The sequence below is a fragment of the Lipophrys pholis genome (assembly GCF_963383615.2).
Source record: "Lipophrys pholis genome assembly, chromosome: 6".
Classification (NCBI taxonomy): Eukaryota; Metazoa; Chordata; class Actinopteri; order Blenniiformes; family Blenniidae; genus Lipophrys; species Lipophrys pholis.
In genome coordinates this window covers 25,090,929-25,114,077 of record NC_137629.1, presented here as the reverse complement: position 1 = coordinate 25,114,077, position 23,149 = coordinate 25,090,929, and the positions used below count along the sequence as shown (strand labels likewise).

General features: G+C 40.1%; 1 protein-coding gene across 1 annotated transcript in view; it reads left to right on the top strand.

The window, feature by feature from the left end:
* The window catches only part of spock1 (SPARC (osteonectin), cwcv and kazal like domains proteoglycan 1), a 114,330-nt gene that overhangs the window by 70,412 nt on the left and 20,769 nt on the right, over positions 1 to 23,149 (top strand). Inside the window, exons 4-6 of the mRNA XM_080466057.1 lie at positions 3,644 to 3,724; positions 14,511 to 14,625; positions 18,786 to 18,918. Of these exons, the coding sequence (XP_080322183.1) occupies positions 3,644 to 3,724; positions 14,511 to 14,625; positions 18,786 to 18,918 (329 nt within the window). The remainder of the gene's footprint in view (positions 1 to 3,643; positions 3,725 to 14,510; positions 14,626 to 18,785; positions 18,919 to 23,149) is intronic.

Genomic DNA, 23,149 nt, shown 5'->3' with positions numbered 1-23,149 from the left:
GGAAAGGGTAAACAAGAGCATAAAAAGAAAACCCACACTTGCACGGGGAGAACAGGCAAACTAAACACAAAGGCCTTCAACCAGATTCAAACCATGGAACTTCTTACTTCGGAGCGAGGTCACAAACCACTATACCACTCTGCAACCCCCAACTGGATGGAAAAGAAATATAGAAAGACACAATGAAACAGCGTTTCTGTACCTAAATTGAATATTACATTGATTTACAGTAATTCCTGCAGATTTACAGATAATCAGCATAACACTACTTTCATAATCCCAACCTAAAAAAAAAGTCTTTACTTAAAGAGATGGCTTGCATCATCTTTTGTGACTTGACTCCTTATGGGTCAATGTGAGATTAGGTGTGTGTCCCCACCAGTATATAATAGTGTCGAAAATATGAAGGCACATGCACACTCTGCAATCACCCAGTGATCTAGCCAAATATAAAGTCCATCATTTCCTCATGGTCAGCACGGTCTAAGTCAAACTCATGACTTTTTACTCATTACTTGCTCAGTATTTTCTTCTTCCCCATCTCTTCTATGCGCATGAATTTCTGCTCAGTTGTAGTATTGGTTGGGGAGTTGCCCCGAACAGGCTCTAAAATCCGAGTCAACACAGAGAGACAACAGAGGAGGAAGCGTTCTTGGCAGCGGACTGCAGTTCTGCTGTCAGAAAGACCAATGTTAGAATCAGTGCTGTGGCCATTTGAATCTGGCTTCTTGTATATAGGCATGTCCCACAGATTTGTGAGCTTGTGATTGCAATGCATTATCCAGAGAGGGGAGTCAAAGGGAGGATTACAAATGCCAGGCAATGCCCCATTATCACACCCAGTGCAGAGAAGCACAGGAGAGTCGAACTGGCGCAGAGGAACCACCGGAGGACACAATACATACGGAGATAGACAAAAAAAAAAAAACAATGCAACTTAAGTTCACAATTTTCAGGTGTTTGCTACTCCTATTTACCCTAATTAGATTACATGATGAATAAGTGGTTGCCATGGGAACCACTTGGCAGCACAACCCTGTGTCATTTGTGTTGCACTCTAGTTTGGCAGAACAGGCAGCAAACAAAAGGCTGGAAAATCTGGAGCTTCCAAATTGCCAATCAGCCTGATTAGACGTGACATTGTGTTTTCCCAGCAGAGTGTACGTCGTTGTTATATATTTCATCACCTCTTTCTCCAATTCACTATGCCACTGTCTCTCTGAAGATATGCTGTCTGTCTGCTCCCATTTCTCATCGGTCCATCTTTAATCTCCCCTAACTCTGTCACTGCCTCTTAATATATTCCCATAAAACCGTCTTTGATCTGCGCCTGGAGGAGCTAAAAGAATTAGAAAGAAGGAAACCGATAAGAAAGCAGACAGATAGGACAACAAACAACAGTGAGCACCTAGGGTCTGTATATGAAAACGAGTGTGAGCTGGAGCAGGAACAAATATCTCATTTCAGCGTAATGTGCTAAGGGTTTGTGGCTGACACTCCAGGCGTTCTTTTAACATTGTTTACCACTCTGATTTTAATGGCTTGTTGGCCACATCATAAAAACTGACTCAATATCCACGACCCTTAGCTCAGCCCTTATCTCGCCCTTTCAGAGGGGTGAGCTCTCGCTGTGTTGAGTCGAAGCACATAAATGGGATTATCAGCTGAAACGCACACATACAGGCTGCAGTGATTTCATCCGCACACACACACACACGCAGTAAATTACCAAAGTACACACATACACAGAGGTGGCAATCAATGATACCTGGAGCCTGCTGAGAGACAGAGGAAGGAAACGCACATAGTCGCACCAAGGGTATTGTTAATTTAATGAACAGATGAAGCCAATCATAACAGTGAAGGCGGTTAATATCTGTGCAGACTTCATGAAAGGGATGAAGAGGTGTGGAAGAGAGTGAACTGACAATGAACTAAAATTACCAACAATGACTCCTGTGGAAACGTAAAAGTTGCAAAACATTGAAAAGAGTGAAGTATCACTGCCCAGCACATCCAGTTTACAAAGGCTGAGCCAAGACCAACAAACTTAGAGCAGAATAAAGCTGTGAATCAATGGACTGCAGTATGTGGACAGTGCTGAACAAGCTGTTTTCAAAAGGAAGATGCACACAACAGTAGATCACGTCGAGGGACTACTGAACGTGTGTGTTTGTGTTGTGATACTGCCGCTTGTGCGTCACAGCCAGCCGTGCCCCCAATGACCATTTCAAATTAGGACAAATAAACTTCAGATTCGTGAGCAGATAGTCATTGGTAGAGATTATAGAAGGCGCCCTCAGGCTAAATGCCCGCATACAAAAAGTGACAGTGGCATTGGAGAGTCTCAGGGGAGGAAGGCAGAGATACAAAGAAATATAGACATGAGGCCCACGGAGAGCACTTGAGAGGGATTGCCTGTAGAGAGGATGGCTCAGAGATAAGGAAGTCCCCCCCATAATGAGGAGAAGAGAGGTCTGGCAAAAAGAAAGTGTAGAAGAATAATGAGTACGGGGTACACTGGCAAAGTTGATCCAACTTTTGCCTTGCACACACTTTTTTTCCTGGCCATTAGATACAGGCCATGGTCAGTCCTCGCTCAAAATCTTTGCTCACTAATAAATACAGGAGATGGATGAGCCGAGGGAGTTAATAATCTCAGGTTGTTAATGTCACAGCCTACAGACAGACGTGACAAACTCCATGTGCCTCAATGTTCTGCTGCTCTGCTTCCTCCATGAAGCTCTGCCGCGCCGGCTCTCAACCACACGGGATATTACTGCAACGTACTGAGTGTGTGAGAGAAGAAACGGCATGACGGTTATTTCTTTCAAAACAAGCAAAAATAAGATTTGTCACTCTGCAGCACCACTGGGACTGGTGTCGTTTTTAAAGTGTCTTGATTGTTATTAGCCATTTAAGGCACGAGGCAGAAGTTTTCTTGTATGTCTTCATGACTGTTTGCAGTGTTTGTGTGTGACTATATTCTTCTCCCACGTGGACATGGTGCTGTATTCATGATGCATTACATTTTTAAGAGGATTCTGACTCGAGGCATCGTCTTAATTTGAATAATGAATTCCAAGGTGGAAAATTGTGTATGTTGCTGAAGGATTTCTTAAATATAAAACCATTAAATCACAATCATCCATGCGGTGGTACATCTTGATCTCGAGTGTGGGGGTGACCCAGGTTTGAATCAGGTGTAGAATTGATCCCTGTATTAAATTATTAAAAAGCATTGGGTGTAATAATATTAGGAAACTATTCTCTTGAGCAGGATTCCATTGTGTCCGGTGGATATCTATCTAATGTTTCATATTGTCGGTCCAAATGCTCCCATCTTACTAAGAATTGTCAGTCATCATTGGAGTATGTTTTTTTTATTCAATTCAACAAATGCTGTACACGTAGTGCCACGTCTACTGTTCTGAATTTAGAAGAAATGTGAAGAAATGTAAAAATTTTATTTCATCTCTTAATATATATATTAAAAAAAAGAAGTGATATATCATAGTTTGGAAACATTAGTTTTAGTTTTTCCCTGTGAATTACAGCGGGGGATTGATACTCTCCTCAATCACGACACAAAATGACAAAATCATAACTCTAAATGCAGATTTTTGTTTTCTCTTCAATCCAGAGCGAGTGGCTGAACCTGGCAGGTTTGGCGACCCAGGAGCTAAAGCTCACTCCGGCTCAGCCAGGAAGACAGCACAGGATGGTGAGTTTTTTCCACTGACCGTTTTTTTTCCTCCGAGAGGCGGTTCCTACCGTAACATTCCCGCTGCTTGACTGCTCTGATTCTACTAATTTGCGATAAATATTGTTGGGCAATAATGACTTTACGTGCATTTGAACACTGAGACCACTTCAGACTGTGTGATTACATAAAATATAAACAATTAAGTAGTGGGACGTCGATTTCCTTGACAGGCCACTGCATTGCTTTCCATTGAGCTCAAACTGTTGTGCTCTGTTGTCTCGGTTATAAAGCAGTGGGTATATATTACTGTTGTGTTCAGTACAATTAGCTCGCCAAACATGTTTGAGGTTTGAGTGCAGAGATGTCAGTATGGCGAAGAGAGATAACCAAGCTCAGAGGCTTGTTGTTTGAACCAGACAAATCTTGTCTTATTCACTCACAATGATCAAAGCCAGCACCTTCGTGACAAGGAGTGATTTCAGGGGTTTGCTTAAATACTAACAATGTGGTCTTTAAGTGTAAGCTGCTATTGTAAAAATGAGATTTAACACGGGGGCTGTAATACACTGGAGTGCAGATTTACCTCCTCTGTGGCGTACCTGTCTCTTCTGGCATCTGTGTGTGTTGCTTAAGAGGTTTTAACAAGCTGACGTGATTGTATTGAGCTGAAATCCTCCGCAGTGGCTTTTTTTTTTTTTTTTTGTGACCAATTACACCAAACACATTTAATTCCATTATTTTCTGTAAGCTAAGAGAGGCAGAACATTTAATTAAATATTGCAGCCTAAAAATGCTTCCAGTTAATGCACCTTCATCCTCTTTTCATACCTCCAACAGTGAAAGGCTGCAGGCACTGTGTTATTAGGTTGTATGTTTCATTTACCACAAATTTATTTTTGATCGCCTCGAGGAAATTTCTTTAAATTTGATGCAGTCGCACTTGAAAAATTGGTTTACTAGATTTTGGTGGTCAAACATCACTGTGACCTTATGCTTTAAAACTTATTCTCAATGCATTGTTTGTCTGAACATTGAAGCTGCTGGTTCACAAAAGCGAACTGCCTAATGGCTGCAATTCTGCGGAAATGAATAAATAAGCACTGATTACATCATGTAATAAACATCTGCTTGGTAAGTGTTTGCTACACCTCAAGGTGAAGCCTTTTTGGTGAGTAAATTAACTATTTTTAACAAAAAGAAAAATGCTTACAAATTGGCTTACAGTAACTCATCATTACACAAATAAAGGTATTTATGGACAGCTTTTCACACAACAAATTACGTTTTAGCCACGTGCGCTGTTGGAGAGTGACGTGGTGGAAAAATATAAGGCTCGTGCGTTTCTAGATACAGCGAGTGCTCTCATACCTACTCACCAGATGTTTACAGGACGCGCCGATAGAACTTGAAAAATAATTGCATTAATCATTTCAAGAGCACACACAATGAGCAAGTTGAAGTACCAGCTTCTGGGAGTGCTTGTTGCTGTACAGGAAATATTAGTTTTGCCAGAGCGATGGTACAGAGAGTGACTTGAAAGACAGACTTTCCAAATTGAAAATGAAATGGGAAACAAATTTGAATGCATATTGAAATGCAACTGCGGATGTATGTGGCGGTTTTCTGATGACCAATCTTGAGATGGGTGTTTTGTTTAAACTCAGGGTGGTAATGGAAAGCAAAGCTATGAAAAACATGGAGCAAAAGAACTGCACCAATATGGAGTTTTTGGTTGGAGTAAGGCGAGATCAGGTCGAAACCAGTCTGCCAGTGGGTCAAATCCAGACTGACGGAGGAAAGTGTAGAGAAAAAGGCTCCAATTTGTTCAAAAGCCTGTTCCTAATTCATCAAATAGGGGTTTGCATGTTCCCAGTAAAATTACCAGACATTACACATTACAGAGACACAGAAAGATGCTGCAGTGAAAGCTGGCTACCTTATTCACTGGTGAAATTGCATTTTCAGAATGTCGTCATATGCCTTTGTAGTGAAACAGATCAAACCTGACTGTATGTGGCCCCTGAACTAAAAAGCATTTGACACCCGTGGCCTAGATAAACAGTTTTCTCAGTTTATCTTCATGCACTTCAATCAGCTGAATAATATATTTGAATAAAACAATGCTTGGTGTTATTATTAGGTATCCGTAGCTTTTCTCCTTGTTTTGATGTCATCCCGATGAAGACACTTACGTCAGTTACGACTCTTGTCGTGCTACAAATATTGGAGCTCGCGGGTAATGTTGTTCTCGCATGGAGGTCTGCAATTCAAACGTCCGACTGAGAACGGGCTTTCGATTGAGGCTGCATTTGTTCTGAAGCGGAGGAAATGTGGCGTTGACTCGTGAAAGCCAGAAGCACCAGTCTCGGATGTCGAAATGTGCGGGTTAATGTTCCCCTGGCACTGACCACTCGTGTGCTATTGGGCAAACAAACTTCACTCATTTCCTCTTTAAATTGTGCAAAAATGTGAGGTTTAAAAGTGCTTATCAAATAATCACATTCTTTCCTTGTCTGCTGTGTGGTTCCAATCTCTGTGTGGTGTTCCAGTCTTGCTGGGGGCATAATGCGTTTGATTCAGCACGCAGGCTTTTGCTTTATGAGCGGGGAGGATAGAAAAGGTTTTAACACTCTGGTGAAGTGATCGGGGCTTTTACTCGCCCCACTCTGTTACTTTGTTATATGTTCCATGTGAAAGAATGATAAAGCAAAGGTTTTGGACTGCTTAGTTTATCGAGTAAACGTTAATAAAAAGATGACAATAAATTAATGATAGCAGGGGAAGATGGTGGAGGTAAAGGAAGAACAGGACTCTAAATCATTCATGCTTGCGCATACAGACACAGACGCAGACACCCAGATTTACAACGGTATCCGAGTGGGACCTTCCCATTGGCATAGTGAATTCCCCAATGTCTCATCCAAATCTTTTTGTATTTATTCATCATTGGCCTGCTGCCTTGGTTCTACAAGCTCTTTCTAAACACAAAAGAAGAAGAAAAAAACTCTTAGTATTATGGATCGTATAAGGCAGATCTGACCCCACAAGTGTGTTTGGCCATCAGTTTTTGGACAGTGCAGCAGGACTGAGGTTCACCTATAGACTAATGTTTTCCCCTTAAGATAATCTTAACCATAAAAAAACGTCCAACTTGAGGTATTTGTCACGTCTTGTCAATACTAATGCCACATCTAAACCCACAGAAAGATGTTAAACATTGTGGGATCCTCAATTTTGGTCGCACAAGGTCGACACGTTTATTAGGTTTTCATTTTACACCCAATAGAGTGTAAAAAAGGAACACACACACACACACACACACACACACACACACACACACACGCATGCATGCACTCACTCAACTTTAGATTAATGAGTACAGCTGTGTAGGACAGAGCAAAAACATTCAATTATCTTCGACACTGAGGGGTGAAGTGAGAGGTCAAGTGTGTGCATGTGTGTGTGTGTGTGCGCGCGCGTGCGTGTGTGTGTGTGTGTGTGTGTATGCATGTGCACATGCAGTGAGGGACAAAAAGGAATAGATCACATTGTGTCATTGAGCCAAAGAGTCATGTTATGAGTCACACTTGTGGTCTTTTATCGCGATCTCTTCAGAAAGTACAAAAAGGTCAAACTGACACAAATTTCCCATCTGGGAGCGAAAAACTGTCAGGTAAAGATCTACTAAAGACGAAACGTGTCACCACTCAACACTGTGAGTGTGAAGAGAAGGAAATTACATTGGAGAGTGAATGAAAGGGAAAGCGACTCACTTTTCACCCTTCATCAGTCCACTATGACGCAGAAATATGAATTTCTGCACTTTTCTTTTGCAGTATGTTAAATATAATACAAGAGAAAGAACTAAATCTGCTTCAAAGTGTCAATAAATTCACCCATAAAACCATTGACAAGACTATCAACGTGATATTGGTGGATCGCTGATGAGGCAACTCCGTCCTGATTTTTCCGTCTAATTTTACAAGAAATACATTATTCATATGCAGAATATAAACGAACTGCGACAACTTTGATGCGTGAACTATCTACTGTTCCTCTGACACGTTCATAAAATTCAAATTGGTGTTTATGAGTGAAATAATCCCAACAGCGAAAAAAAAATTTCATGTTGAATTTGGAATTCCCAGACTTCATTTACCACCACCAGGTCAAACTCTCAGTGTATCTTCGCTTCGGTTAACATAAAGTGTCTCTTGTGCCGGTTCCTTTTAGTTTTGAAATTCTGGTTTCAAAGTTTTCCAGAGTTGTGCGATACAGCTTCTTCAATTAGAGAAATTCGGCATACTAAAATAAGATGACAAAGAGCATGTTAAATATCATTCTTGTCTAAAATCAGCTTCTTAGTATCAGTAAAGTAAACACACTGCAGCTGGAATTGTGAAAAATCTTGCCACTGGAAATACATATTTTATTTATTTGTACTGTTTTCAGCACCATAAAGACACTTGAGGCAAGACAATACAGGTGACGTAGACCTGCGTGACGTAGCAATTAGCACCTGCCACCTGGAACTTGTGTCCTGTTATGGACATGTTCTCCTTCACTTCATCTTCACTGCATTTCTTTCAAGCTGTCTTCAAAGACTCTTTGATTGTTTGCTTTCATAATGTCCCTTTTAAAAAAAAAAAAAAAAAAGGCTGTGCTGCCAGAACCCGCTTCACAAAGCATCCTCTTTTAGGGATTTTCACAATGTGTGTGAGTGTGCTCATGCTGTTGTGTGTATAATGGTTGTGGCAGTGATGAATATTCAACTTGTAAGCGATAGTCAATAGCCTCTCCCTCCAGATATTTTTGTCCCTTAAGCCACTGTGGGTTTTTCTCTGGCATTCAAATGGGAACAGCCTGTTTATCTTCTCCATTCCTTAGTTACAGCCACAATAATATGATTTGCCCATGTTTTCAATAATTAATTTTCTGGATGGTGGATCTGTACTATCGCCGCCTCCTCCCAGCGGCACCTCTCTGTGCTTTCATCCCTCCATCAGTCCCCTCTGACACCCCTCGCCCCGACGCCTCTCTCAGGCCACGCAGTCAGACCCTGAGGAGCGTTCACAAAGCGGAGCGAGACTAAGATTTTAATCTCCTCCTGATCTGTTTGTCTTTCAGCTCTCTCTCGTCTCTTCATCTCTTGTTTGCCTCTGTAGCGCCCACAGGTAAAAGAGGAAGAAAACAAAAAAAAAAAACACCTTTTTAATTAGTTTATCAAAGCCTGAAAGTGATGCTCATTTTTCTAATAACAGTTACGAATATGTCCTTTGGGAATGGTTGTTGGAGCGTTTTTTTTTTTTTTTATTCAATTTCACCCTTGTTTATTTGCTGTCTTGAAAAAAAAAAGCGGTGGGGAGAGCAAACACTGGAGAGTAATCGACACAAACACCCATACACACCGGTTACTAAAACACCCCATTGACCCGTGTCCAGCACAGCAGCAATTAATTTGAGGTCACTGTCTACTCCCTGACAGGGCTTGTTGGCAATCTGGCCTTTTCTATTGGACTCTGACTATCTTTATTATCCAATCACCGTGCTTCGCCCTGGCGTTCGTCCAGCATTAGAGGACATAGAGAGAGAGAGTTTTATCTTCTAGTCTCCATCCACCTGCCATCCTCGTTTCTAGCCACTTTTTTTCTGCCTCTGAAGGAACATTAAGGTTGAAAAAAGACAGACGAAACTCCTGAGAAGACAAAAAGTGAAGAAGTAGGGCAATTTACTGTCAGCTTTAATTGTAATAAAATTTTACAGCCGTGGGCATAATGCTCTTTTCTGCCAAGAACCCACCTGGAACTGTTGTCGCAATTAAATAGTGGAAAAATATGTTCGGGGGTGAGATCATCCAGGAAGCCTCTTCATTTTTGTTCCGTGCACTGAGGGAAATGTCGCAGTTTGTGGGTTGTTTAAATGAAAAATGAATGGAACAACCCCATCACTTTAGTGCAGTTAACAATGATTCAGCTTTTGAAGACTATAGGCATCACATTGCACATAATAAAGTTATTTTATTGAAACTCCCCCACAGCATCCCGTCCTATACATCACCAGTTCCTAAACCCAGCTCTGCTTCAGGTTCTAGAAAGTGTCTTATTATGGACATTTGCTGCGTGGATGTAGAACAGTGAAACGCATCCTGCTCTGTTGTGCAAGGACCTGGGCCTCCTGTGAGTGCTTTAGGGTGGAGGCGGGGTTCATACTGTCATGTCACAGTCTCCAGAAATCTCCAATAACAGCATATAACATCGATTTTCGCACTTTATGGTAAAAACAACTTTGAGGCTGGCGGGTTCTGAAATGTCGCTAAATATAAGGACAGAGTTGTTAAGTGGACAACACTGCTGGAGCGTGCATGCAAGTTATACTGCTAGAAGATTTCTACGATGTGCTAATGAAGGTAGCCGCTAAATGGCCAATAGTGTGTCAAGAAATGATATGATCAGCCTGACAGCTGGATGGACGCGTGCTGTCATGTTAGTTCTGACTCATCTCGTCTTCCAGGCAACTTTTTTCTTACTTTTTGTTGTTGTATCTTTGGGGAACCTGTGGGACTTTTTCAGTTCAGTGTCCACTTCTGGGCATACCTACTGTTGTGGTGAACAACGCTAGGCGGTTTACTTATTATCTATATTGTCTATCATCGTTTTAAATAATTACTGACTGTATAAATGATGACTTTCTCATACCTTCGCAAGTCTTTACTGCATTTATATCATTTGGGAGTCAGTTTGAAAATGTGGTTGGTTGTAATTTATGTAGAATGAATATTTTCCATTTAATATCCAATGTTTGAAAAAAAAATAATCCATTCCCAAATACAATAACAGCTCATGAAATAGCAAAAATTTATTTTTTTCATACAAATGTGACTATTTGCAGACTGCCGTTGCAGACAGAAAGATGGTTTTAAAGATACACTCACTCACAATTTTTTGGGGGCACAGCAAACTAACTTCATTCTATCATTCTTCCATAACTTCTTTTTTTTTTTTTAAACTTCGGGAGCAGATACCAGCAAAACAAGTCAAAAGTAGAAAGACAGATAATCTCCCACACTCACAATCAGGCATACGAGCAATTTTAGAGTCACCGATTAACCTCAAACACACAGTGGAGTTCGTGTGGGGAAATAAACAAGCACAGGGAGAACATGCAATCTCCACATGGAACAGCCCCCAAGCCTGTACCGGAAAAGTTCTTCTTTGTTATTGTATTTCCAGTTTAAAGTGAGTTTATATTGTACTGCATCGTGTTGAAACTACTTCCTATATATGTTAACGTGATGGCCATTATTTTATATATTATAAACACCTCTCATTATAACACATCCCTTCAACACCACTGCAAGCTACAACCTCACTAATAAACATGTTCAATCAATACTGCTGTGGCAGTCTCACTAAAATTGAATTATCTTTCCAAAGGCAGAATTTATGACAGAGCTGTTGAACTGAATCCCATCAGATGATACAAGTGTACCTAATAAATTAGCTTATGAGTGTATATTATACCTGCCCAGAGGTGCAGCCCTGTGAAAGATTTGAGTTTGACTCGTAGATCTTGAAAAATGCTATTTGAGGCATTTCTAAACCCCCCACTGTGCGAAAAAAATTATTTATTTATTAGATAAACAAATGTTGTTCATCCAAGAGGTTTTGGATCCAATGCAGATTTACACACTAAATATTTTTTCCACATACGATCTAAGCAGTGTTTTGACTTGTGATTAAAGACGATTACTTCCATGGTCATGTTCATTCAAATGAAACTGATTTTTCCCACTTAAATGCAGCACATTCGATCTCACTCTAGGAAAAAGCTTTCCTTTATGTGCTTACTCTGTTCTCTGAGCATGAGCTACCAACCATGGGACATATTGATCCACCCCCAACACACAGTATAGAAGCAGGTCTGACCAGATGGTAATGGGGGTGACTCTGGGCCTGCAGCAAGTGAGTGAATTATAACACAGCAGTGCGGCGACCATTTCAAGAGACCCCGGAAGCAAGACTACAATCAAACAGTTCCATAGATTATTCATTAGCGTGGCAATACTTAACTTAAAAGATTGCTTAAAGATTTAAATCCAAAACAATACAAATGAGTTTGAATTGTATTTAATACTTCTTAACAAACTAGTGAGATCTACCACAAAGTCTGTCCCGCTAGAATTGGAATAAAGTGCAATTGTTTAATGTGTTAATGTATTTCCAGTGTTTTGTGCCCTCGCTCACCCTCAGCCTCCGCTCTGCCAGCTCCTCCATCTGTCTCCCCCAAACAAACTGTTAACCCGGCACCTGGAGGTCATCAGTCATCCTTACATATGTCCAAGGACAAAGGCTAGACAAATTAGTTGTTGTGTCAGTGATTTAAACTGTTGCTGTTCTTCAAAAACACTATCTATAACGTTATAAAGAACCATTTTGAGTCTCTTCTCAGCAGCGTTATATAAAGTATCATCATGTTTACCTCATGCCAAGACATGTTGGAACAATCCTTTACACAAGTTCACTCGGGAAAATCTTTTCTTTTACATAAATCAATAACATTTTCCAGCTAAAATGTGATTCTTTCTGTGAAATAGGCATTGCACTCGGTACTTTGGATTGAATTGATATGCAATAAGGCATGTCATATCAAATTGCTCATGCATATTTTCTCCCTGGCACACACACAGATGAGAATAAAGTCATACTTAAGATCAGAAAGATGAGAGGGGAATAAAAGAAGATATTGAGGAAAGTGAAAGAGAGGTAGTGAGCGTGTGCTGCAGTGCTCCTGCATTACAATTGATTGGCTGGTTTAACCAGTAGTGCTGCTCACTCAAGCTTTAAATCGATGGATAAAACTCTTTTAGCCAGCACTCTTTTATTCGTTTCTCTTCCCTGCCTCGTCCTCATCCTCTTCGTCCTGTCATTTTACCTCTCATCTGTTTTACGTTTTTTTTTCTTTCAGTCACCTTTGTTTTCCTCCACCTTTCCCCTCTATATCTATATTCTATCTATATTTATTACTCCCCAAAAAATATTGAAATATATCATCGTTTGTAAGCGAATGCAGCCACTCACTCCTTTCTATGTGTGTGTCACTTTTCCAATTTGCTCCTGCGTGGAGGTCACACAATAATCCCAAATTGTCCTTCAATCCTCTCCTAACCAGATGCGATCCCTGTATTTTTTTCTTTTCCTCGATCTTTCCTCTCTTGCTTTCCTCCGTCTTCCCTTTCATCTGTCATTTCCTGGTAGTGGTAATGCCATTTTTCAGCTAAGTGAAATGCGATGAGTTTTCTCCAGCACTGATAGATGGAGGCGAAAATAAACCCCAATCACCAAGGCTATAGAAACACACGGAACAACAGTGTGTTATCAAGAGGAGGGGGGTTGAAATGTCATATTTCTGCATTGTGGAGAATAAGAGGGGGCACGCAGGCTTGCAAATGTGTTTTTGCGTCTGTGTGTATGTTTTCACAGATTGTAAGAAAAAGGAGAGAGTCGCTCGGGTATGTCAGATACGTGCAGTGTACAACAAATCTTTTTTCTCAAAAATATCGAAGCTTCACCATCTTAAGTGTTTGGTTTGCTCCCTATTTCCTCTAAGATAAAGAAAGTCGTATTCTTTGACAGCTTGTGATATAGTCTGGGAGACATGTTAACAATTTATACGTGTAGTTATTTTATTTATTCTCAAAGAGGATTTGCTGAGATTACACTGTTATCACAACCATAGAGGGGAAAAAAAAAATGTCCTCGTCGTCTGAGCGTTTGGCCGATACAACGCAGATAAACTCGTATGGAAGCCCCAGCTCAGGTCAGACGCTAGTCGATGTTCACATCAGACACCAGCTGTGGCTCAAACAAAACCCATTAGACCACTAATGGAGACAAGGCCACTCTTGTTTTATGATGTAAGCAGCCACATGCTAATGACTTGAACATCGCACAGGGCCTTTGATCTACACACTCTGTGCTCAGTCTTCATTAACTTGGGATTTGAAATAATTTTTAGGTTGAGCACCACGTTGGCAGGATGAAGTCTTTGTATGTGGTTAAAAACTGACTTTATCTTTGATCTTGTTCTATTAGCTTTGTCTTTTTTGGTTATTTTTCCTTTCTTTTTTTACCATTACAGGGTCTTTCATCTTTATTTTAATGCTTATCCGATACAGACTGTGTAATTGACAGGATCGCACTGTTTTCACCACTCCAGAGTCAACTGCCTGATGTGGGACTTTCTCTCACTCCATTTGTGCTAAAAGCTCTTGTCCCTCTCTTTTACTGCCACTGTCTTTTTCACCTTCTCCACCTCCGGTTTTTTTTCTTTTCCTCCCTTTTCCCCAGTCTGTCAAAGGAAAGTGGGTCTGTGCTGTTAGCCTAGTGTGAAATGACACAGTGCTCAGAGTCAATGAGCTGCTTTGATCTTTTGTCATCTTGGACTCCAGCCAGCTGTGGCTGCCTGGCACGGCGATAATGTCACACTGGAGATTGATTTGGAAGAAGATAGGGTCGACGCTCAGAGAGAATAGTCCTCATTAAGCAGCTCACAACACAGAAAACTCCACGTTTACTTCACACCTTTTCCCGTTCTTCTTCCCCGGCTCTTTCTCCAACTCATTATTTTTCTGCCTGCTCCAGTTAGTAGAACATAAGAGTCCGTCAGCCGTGAAACCAAGAGAACAGCCTGATGTTTTGCTCTGAACTTGAGCGCCGCGTTACGCTGATTCCCGGCATCTTTCTTTCCAACCACCTCGCTTTTGCAATTAAGAGATATGCTTTTGTTTCTGCCTTCTTGTTTTTAGGACCAGATGCCACCAAGGATCCGTGTCTGAAGGTTCGCTGTCCTCCCCACAAGGTGTGTGTCAGCCACGACTACCAGACTGCCATCTGCACCAATCACAAGCAACCGGCCCACAGGTACAACTCATCTCAGTAACAATGACTTTACTTCTGTATCACTGCAGGCCAAAAAGAATGTATTATTAAAATCAAAAAAATGTTGCTACCTTCACTTTTTTCTTTCTTTAATAAATTCTGAATGTTTCTTTTCTATATATTGTGTTGTGATTATCATTAGAATGCCCATTTCTTTTAAATCCATTTTCTATTTATTCAGTACTTCGTTTGGAATCCGAAGGTAGCGAAGGTTGAAAAGGTGCTTTAAAGAAGAAGGAAAAAAAACAGCAGAGAAGCCATGTATTTTATTGACAGCAGGTCAAAAACATGACGGGGTCAGAAAAAGAGCATTGTAGAGAAATAGAAATCAATTCTTCATTATTCATAAAGGAGCTTTCACATCGCAAAAGGCAAATCAAAGTGTTTCCCAAACAATTCACAAGGAAAGAAACAAAGGAAAAACATTTGCATGCAAACACATCTGCACATATAGAACTTGTTGTCATTGCACAGCTAAAAGTCGAGTATTTCTGATGATATGAGTCTGCATTACTCCTCAAGTGTGAGACTTGTAATAGCAATGCGGAAAAGCATACATGGGTTTCATAACATCTGCTCCCATCCAGGACTTGCAATTCAAGGCAAGTATAATCGAGAGACAGTATACAGCAATAATCACAACACCAAGGCTTCACAGTCGAAGAGCCGAGAAATCATCCATGACAATTCAATGCCCCATGTAAACCAACTTATATGAGTCAACAATGTTAAATATTGTGGTAGTCAAGTGTATTTTCAAATTTGTTGAAAGGGCTCAAACAATGCATTCATTATAACTTAGCATTTATGTCATACACATGAGAAGTACACAGTTCCAGAGCAGGAGTTGCTTTGATGCAAGATTTCTCTCTCCATAAACATGTAATTATTGCTATTAGATAGAAGTCAAGAGGACAATACATATTCAGCATCTTTGTCCAGTTTACTTTAGGGTGAATTGGATAAATAACATGAGGAAACACTTTAAATAAACTCAGTTTTCCAATTATTTTTGTTAGAAGCCAGCACGCTTTAGTGTCAGCCTGACGCATACATATTCTCACCACCAGTTAATTTTAATCAGTGTTTGCTCTGTCACCACCCAATTTGTTTGTGTTTTCAACCATTGCCAATTTTAAGGTTTTTCAATTTTTCAGTTGAAGAAGCACTTCTCCCAAAAAGACATGTGAGGGTTTTGGGTTTGTTTATTTATTTTTTATTTTTTTGCATCTGTCTTGGGTTTAATTGATTTCCTCAAGTCATTAGTTGCTAAGAATCATGGTTTTAATCTATTTTCCTCTGTTGCTATAATTACAAGTTCTATTTGCTGCTTAATATGTCAAGTTATTCACCTGGAATCTGTGTTTTCCCAATATTCTCGTTCACTTAGGCTTTGGATTATATTATACATTATATCTATGTGAATTTAATTGGTTGTAGCAATTACAATAACACAGATCCAGTGGTATTACAGAGAACACAACCAAACTCTGAGTTTCAGAATATCAAGGGTGTAACAGCATTGAGCCAAACTGGAAAACCTAGATTTTTACATACTTGTCACTTTAATGGCAGTCGTGTGGAAATATTTTGAGTTGCCGGTAAATATCAAGGAGGCTGTAAGTCATCTGTGTTTTTTGTTGGGGTTTTTTAAACTTGCTGTCAGAGTGACTTGCAACCCTTCAAATACGTACGCTTGTATTCAGAGACGTCACTCCAGCGAAGCACATAGTCAGCCCAGCAGTGCAGTAAGCAGACAGCGATTTGTCAGGAGGATGTATCCTCACTGGGCAAAACGCACACTGGAAAAATATGCCCTTCTCAAAACAAGAGAAAAGAAATATTTATGAAGGTACTTTTAAATTGAAATAAAGGAAGAAATCGGCCAATACAACAGATGAGAATTGTTTTGGTAAGATTTATTGTATTAAAATGTGATTTATCATTTTAAGATTTTAGAATTGGCACAGAAAACTTGTTTTAAGGTATAATTCACCAACATTGTCAAGCTGAAAATAAGCCACAAATGCTAAAATCAAGATTATTTATCTTCTACAAATAACACCTCAGCTTGAAAAAGGTATGAAATATAAAACAAATCTTGTTTCTTCTAAAATACAACTCAAAACAAAATGTGTAAGATGTCTGGTTTTAAGACAATGCATCTTGCTGAAATACTCATTCTCAGGAGATTACATCTTAAATCAAGTGGGATGAGACACTTTGACTAAAATTGGGACAAATAGTTATTGCAGTGCATCAATTATTTTAAACTTAAAACAGAGCTACCAACGCTCACATATTGAAATTAAAACTCATGATATGAACTCCAAGATCTCAGGCTAGGGAGCAAATTTTGTAAAATATTGGCCAGGATTTTTTGTTTAAATTATTTTTCTTGACATATTTTTACATCAATGGGCAAGACATCTTAATTCTGTCTTTGAACAATTTGCATTTGGACATCCCTCTGCCTTCCCCTTTCTTTCTTTTAGTTTTGGAAAACGAAATTGAACTGAAAGGCTCAACACTATATAATAAATATACAAACAAATAATGATGTTTTCCACAAGATTGTATTCACCGCTTTGCAGCGTCATGTACAATCGTCTGATTTTCTTTCTTTTAAACCAAAATCCATAAGCAAATTCATTTTGTTCAATACTAATTAGTGATAAGACAACAGAAATTTGTTTCTGTCCTCTCAAAGTTGATGGAGTTTTGTAAAAACCAAGAAAATCACTTTCCTTATTCGGGTACAATGTTTAGCTGCAGGCTTAGGGAATCTACATTAGCAGCAATTCAAAAAGCATCACGGAGGCTTACAGTGTTAATTTGTGAGCATCTTGGTCCTGCTGTGAAGATGTTGGAGTAGATTCGGATCAGTAACTTTCCAGATTAGAGAAGCATAGAGAATCTCAGCAGGAGGGTGAAGTACCGTGATATGTGAGGGTTGGACGGCGTCTCTTTAAGAAAAAGGGAAGCAAACTCTATGGAGCTTCTGTCAGCTCTGATTTGTGGAGCTGTCCCTCTCAATGAATATTTGTGATGCGGATACAGATTTCTCTGGCATGTCCCAACCTTCATATTGTGCAGATGAGGCGATGCAGCAACCTGTTTCATCACGCTTCTGTTATAACGTAGTTGATGACATGGTTTCATTTATCAGTGGAATGTGTGCATCTGCTTTGCCGTGGCAGTGGAGCTCAGCGGGTAAGTCACTCATCGGAGAAAACAAAAATCATGGCTGACATACTGTCTGAGAGTTTCAGATTGTCGTTACGGAGCATAGATTTTGCCTCGAGAGTATGGTTGCCGTCCCATATCATTGTTAAAAGTGTGAGCAAGGGCTGCACCGTGCTGTAGTGTTTACACTAACCTTCAACTTTTGGCTTGAAAGCCCTTCTGTTTGGAGTTTGAATGTTCTCCCTGTGCATGCATGAGTTTTGATAGGTGTCTGTCTGTGTCTGTCGATTGCTCCATACTTTATTGCACGGTTCAAAGTGCTCCATACCCATACTTAGCTGTTGGCGGCTCCAGCAATCCCAATGTTCAAGATGTAAACAGCAGAGAATTGTATGGAATTGTGAGACAGTTGTGGATGAGTGACATGCTCGACCTTATGTGTCACACACCTTCCTCTCATATCATTTGAAGGTTTGTTAAGATACGTTCACACTTCCTTTCTGCACTCACCTGGCTGGATGAATTAATGCGCATTCAAGCATTCTCTGAAGATTCACCATACTGTTCCTCATTTGATGTTGATGGAAAGCTTACATTGACCAAGGATTACTTTTAAATACATGTTCCACTCAAACAGAGAGCAAGATGCAGACATTTTTTTGATTCATGTTGTGTTTTCCTTTGACAACCTGTGAAAGCGGCAAGATGAGTCGAGCTGCCATCATCGCGACACCGCTGTTTGGACCAGTTTTCTCTCATGCGTAGACAATTTACAGATTGGAAAAGCCATAGTAGATTTTATGTTTCCACTGTAGGTTGTCATCAGTGTCATTTCTCATCATAGCGTTATCTGCTTTATCTGAAGCCAACAACACAGTAAAAAAACTGCTTATTCTCAAAGTTTTCATTCACTGGGTTGTTTTTTTTAAACAAAGTCATGTTTCTTTCCTCCTCAGTGTGAAACCCAGGAAAGGCAGCGTAAGCCACAAGCACAGGCTCGAAGCTGGTCCTCATGGCAAATGTAGGCTTTGCTCAGCACTCCAGTCAACTCCTGTGTGCGGCTCCGACGGCCACGCCTACTCCTCCAAGGTGAAATATCTCTTTTTCTCTTTAACTTTCCCTGTGTCGTCCAAACCTTGTGCCTTCTGAATGACAATGATTTATCAATAGTTTAGTTAGTCAACCACAGAAGCAAGGACAGGACAAGCCGGGTTCACGGACTTAAAGAGCGGCTGAATTGTATAAATTATGGTTTGAATACAGGACGTGATAGATGTTAGTTTAATTGTCCTTTCATGTACTCTCCGAAGGTGGAAAGTTATATTCATCAACTCATACTCGATTAATATTCAAGGTCGTCTTCTCAAATTACTAAAAGAACTATTTACTTTTTACCTATGTTTGACTGCATAGTAGATAGCAGGCAATCAAATATATATATATATATATATATATATATATATATATATTTTTTTTTTTTTTTTTTTTTTTTTTTTTTTACAATGTAGGTATTTGTTTGGCAACACGTGGAAATGTAAAGCAGGAAATTGAAATAAATTAAACAAAAAATCAATCCACATCAATAGGTTTAAATATGAATTCATATTTTGCATGTACTCATGGTGGCTTGTGATTTTAAAATTATCAATTTTTTTGCTTGTACACAAACAAACCAAACTGTTCTAAGGATCGCCTTGTGAACTCAGTAACATTGCACACAGTCCAAATGAACTTGCAGCATCATGAGAGTGAAGAAAAAGACTGTGAATGTTTAACCTTTTTTGATTTGTCGAGAAGGAAGTGAAGAGGAGGAAGATGCGACTGAGGAGTGTGAAGATTGATAACACATGGCAGAAAAAGGCATAAAGACGCTCGACTCTGTCCTTGGTTTAACAGCCTGTAGATTCTTATTGACATCCTCTTTCATATTATCTTGGTGTCCTTGTATTCAGTCATTTGGTTGTCAAGAGTGAAACAGAAGAATACAGAAACCTCGTACAAATGGCCATAGAGGACCTCTCCTGAGTGTCTCACCCAGTTGAATCAAAGTCCTTGTGACAGGAATATTGACAGAAATAAAGTATGACATTTCTATGAGCTTTTGGGTCACCAGCATTTTTTTTTGTTTTTTTGTCACCGCCTTACTCAAACTAATAATTTCAACAACAGGGACATTCCTTAAATGCATGATAGTGCTTGAGAATATGCATCAGATGGAAAGAAAACCTTTTAGTGAACTGTTACCATGTTTTGGGCTCAACATCTGGATCTTTATTCATGTAACACAACTCATTTCAGTATGTACTTCTATATAGTAGACCTTCTTCATATACACCCTATACAGACGGGTGCAACAGTTCTATATGTATCTGTATGTACTCTCCTCAAACTGTGTTGGATAGGAATGTATTTCTTTATTCCAGTGCTTTCTCATGATTCTCTATGTTGTGACAGTCAGAATAATAATTGTGTTTACAAGGTTAAGGAGCCATCCTTTGCCATGCTGACAAAAACAACCCTGCATTTAAAAGGTTCTCAGCTGCTGACCATTCATTTATTGTTGTGTTGACCCATCCAGCCGCCCACAACTCCTCTAAATACTAATGTCAGCATTTTATTCTCACAGCACCTGCTAGTTCTATTTGTCATGATCTCTATGGGACTTAGATGGTTTGTCATTCATGAGTCACCTGTGCAAAGAATACTGATATATTTTTGTATCTCAATGAGAAACACAATACATTTTTATATCAACACCTCTGAAGATAAATGTTTGCCATATAACGTGCTTAAGTCAGGATTAGGCATCGACAATACTTGATCAGGTTTGGAAAATGCCTCTTCAAATCTACATATCTTAAAATGATAATTGAAAAGTTCTAGTCGGTTGTCCCTGATTTCCTCCTTTGCTATGTTTTTAATTGTTTTATTTGCCACAGTCTTTAGGGGTCATCGTCAGCCCAACTGATGTAGTGACTCATTTTATTCAGCTTATCCTTGGTTGCAAATGAGATGAAGAAATATAAAGATGTAAAATACCAAACTTTCCTGGTTGAAGAGACTGGATGATGAGATCAGCCCAATCGAGGACACAACACATAGCAGCCCTTTATAAAGCAGCAGTCATGTGTTCCATGAGTTGCAACAACTTAAGAAAAGAAAAAGATGAAGCAAAGGGCCAGAGAGAATCAGAAAAGTCCAGCCTTTAAGCTCGTCTTTTTAGCTGAAGTTGATCCCCCCCAGTCAAGGTTAGGTAGAGCCTCACAGCAACAGTAAGCCAGACGGACCAAGGCTAATTCTCGGTCGCTGTGCCGAAAAAAGACAGAGTCAAGAAGGTGGGTAAAGACAGACTACTGAGTCGTCAAATAAGACGGATCTGAATACAAACACACCAGCCAAAACATTGTGTAAACCTCCGTAGCAGGTTGCTTCTCAATAACCATCGTAAGTGTTTAAATCCTTGGTGCCATAGATTTTTAAAAAGTCCTTAAAAACTTTCTTCAAAGATCTGGTTCAATTTCAACCAGCACGACATATATGCTGCAGAATTGTCTGCTGAACATCTATAATGTGAAACTTCTCTTATCCCAAATTAACCCCATTTTCAAACCCATTGTCATGGTTTGATGAAGGTGTTTGGGATAGTTGGAATTTTCTGTCATGGTTTGTTATCTGGCTGGAAGTATGCATAAAAAGATGGCACACTGTGTCCATAAAGGAATGTAACTGGTCAGCAAGAATACTCAGGTTGGCTGTGGTATTGAAGCGATGGTCAGTTGTTACTTGAGGGGCCCAAAGTAAATGAATATCCACCTGAATCAATGATGCAAGGCAGGATGGATCAACGCTTTCTTGTTGTTTATTCCAAATTCTGACTCAACCATCTGAATGTGGCAGCAGAAATGAAAATTCGTCACACCAAACAATGGTTGTCGTTTGTTTTGGGGATTTTTAAAATTTTTGGGAGCCTGTGTGACTTGTAGCCTCGGTTTCCTGTTATTTGAGTTGCTGTTGCCTTTCTATCATCTTCAACCAGCCTGGTCATTCTCCTCTGACGGTGACCTCTACCAGCAACAAGGCATTTTGTTACTCATAAGATCTCTTTCTGAAACATTCACTATTAAAACGAGGAACAGGTGAACGTGAAATAGCCAGACCAGCGCGTCTGATCTGAATTCATTTCACCATGTCTACATGAATGAACGCACTTTGTTGGTTGATTGGGGGGGGGGGGGGGGGGGGGGGTGTTAGAAAACCCCGTGTCTCTCTCTTGTGATGCTGGGGAGGGCTTCAGTTAGCTGGTGGAGTGATGAGTCCCACTGGCCCACCCTAAACTCTGCTCACCGGTGAGCTGCTGGTCTCCGGCTTATTCATGTTTTATTATTGCATTACATGCCTCCCTCATCATAACCACACACGCACACACACTCTCACACACACTCAATATCCTATTAGGAGGACAGTGCTCTCAGCTCCGGAGAGGCTTCAGCCCACTAAGTTAAATCCATTACTTCCCTCCTCTTGAATCATCCTTTCTCCTCTCGGCTCCCTTTCTCTTTCTCTCCTCTGCTCTCCTATTTTAACTTGACCAAGTCAGGTGTTAAAATACTGTTTCATCAAAACCACATTAACCCCTGTGGAGAGGCAAACATAAAGATTCATGGGGCCTCTCAGTGTGCTGACAGTGACTGGAGAAGGTCATCCATTTCCTAAGCTTTCTCTCTCGCTCCCACTCGCTGTCTCCGACAGCTAATTCAATATGGTGAGAACAGGACAGAGCACGGTTCCTTTGTCAACAAATTTCATTAGGCAACATTAGCAGGGCTATCGGAGAGGTGACAGGGAGGATATGATGGATTTGAATTCGAACGTGGGAAATGAATGTGCTGGCAGGATAAGGCTAAGCTCGTGTGAAGCACGATACGATGTTTATGCACAGTCATGGTCTCACAGTGACAAATCCTGTCGTCATCGTCTTGCAAACAGAATTAACATAACTCATTTCAGCTTTCATTATTCCTTTTGGAAGGGTCTTGTAATTGGATTTCTTTCCTCCAACTAGCCCAAACAATTTCTTAGTCCTCACTTACCTGAAATGAGATTTATACTGTTAAATTGCATTTCGCAGTAGTCCTTCTTGTTTTGGTATTGCATTGGGTTTGCACTGGTCGGAATAATAGAATGTTACCGGGCGTCTCTTAGTCTAATGTCTAACATGTGTCTTTCTATGTGACCGTCTAATGGACATATCTGTTCTCCAGGACAAGCGACCAATGCTGTCTCAGCAAATATTTCTCTCAAGAAGCTCAACATGAATGTC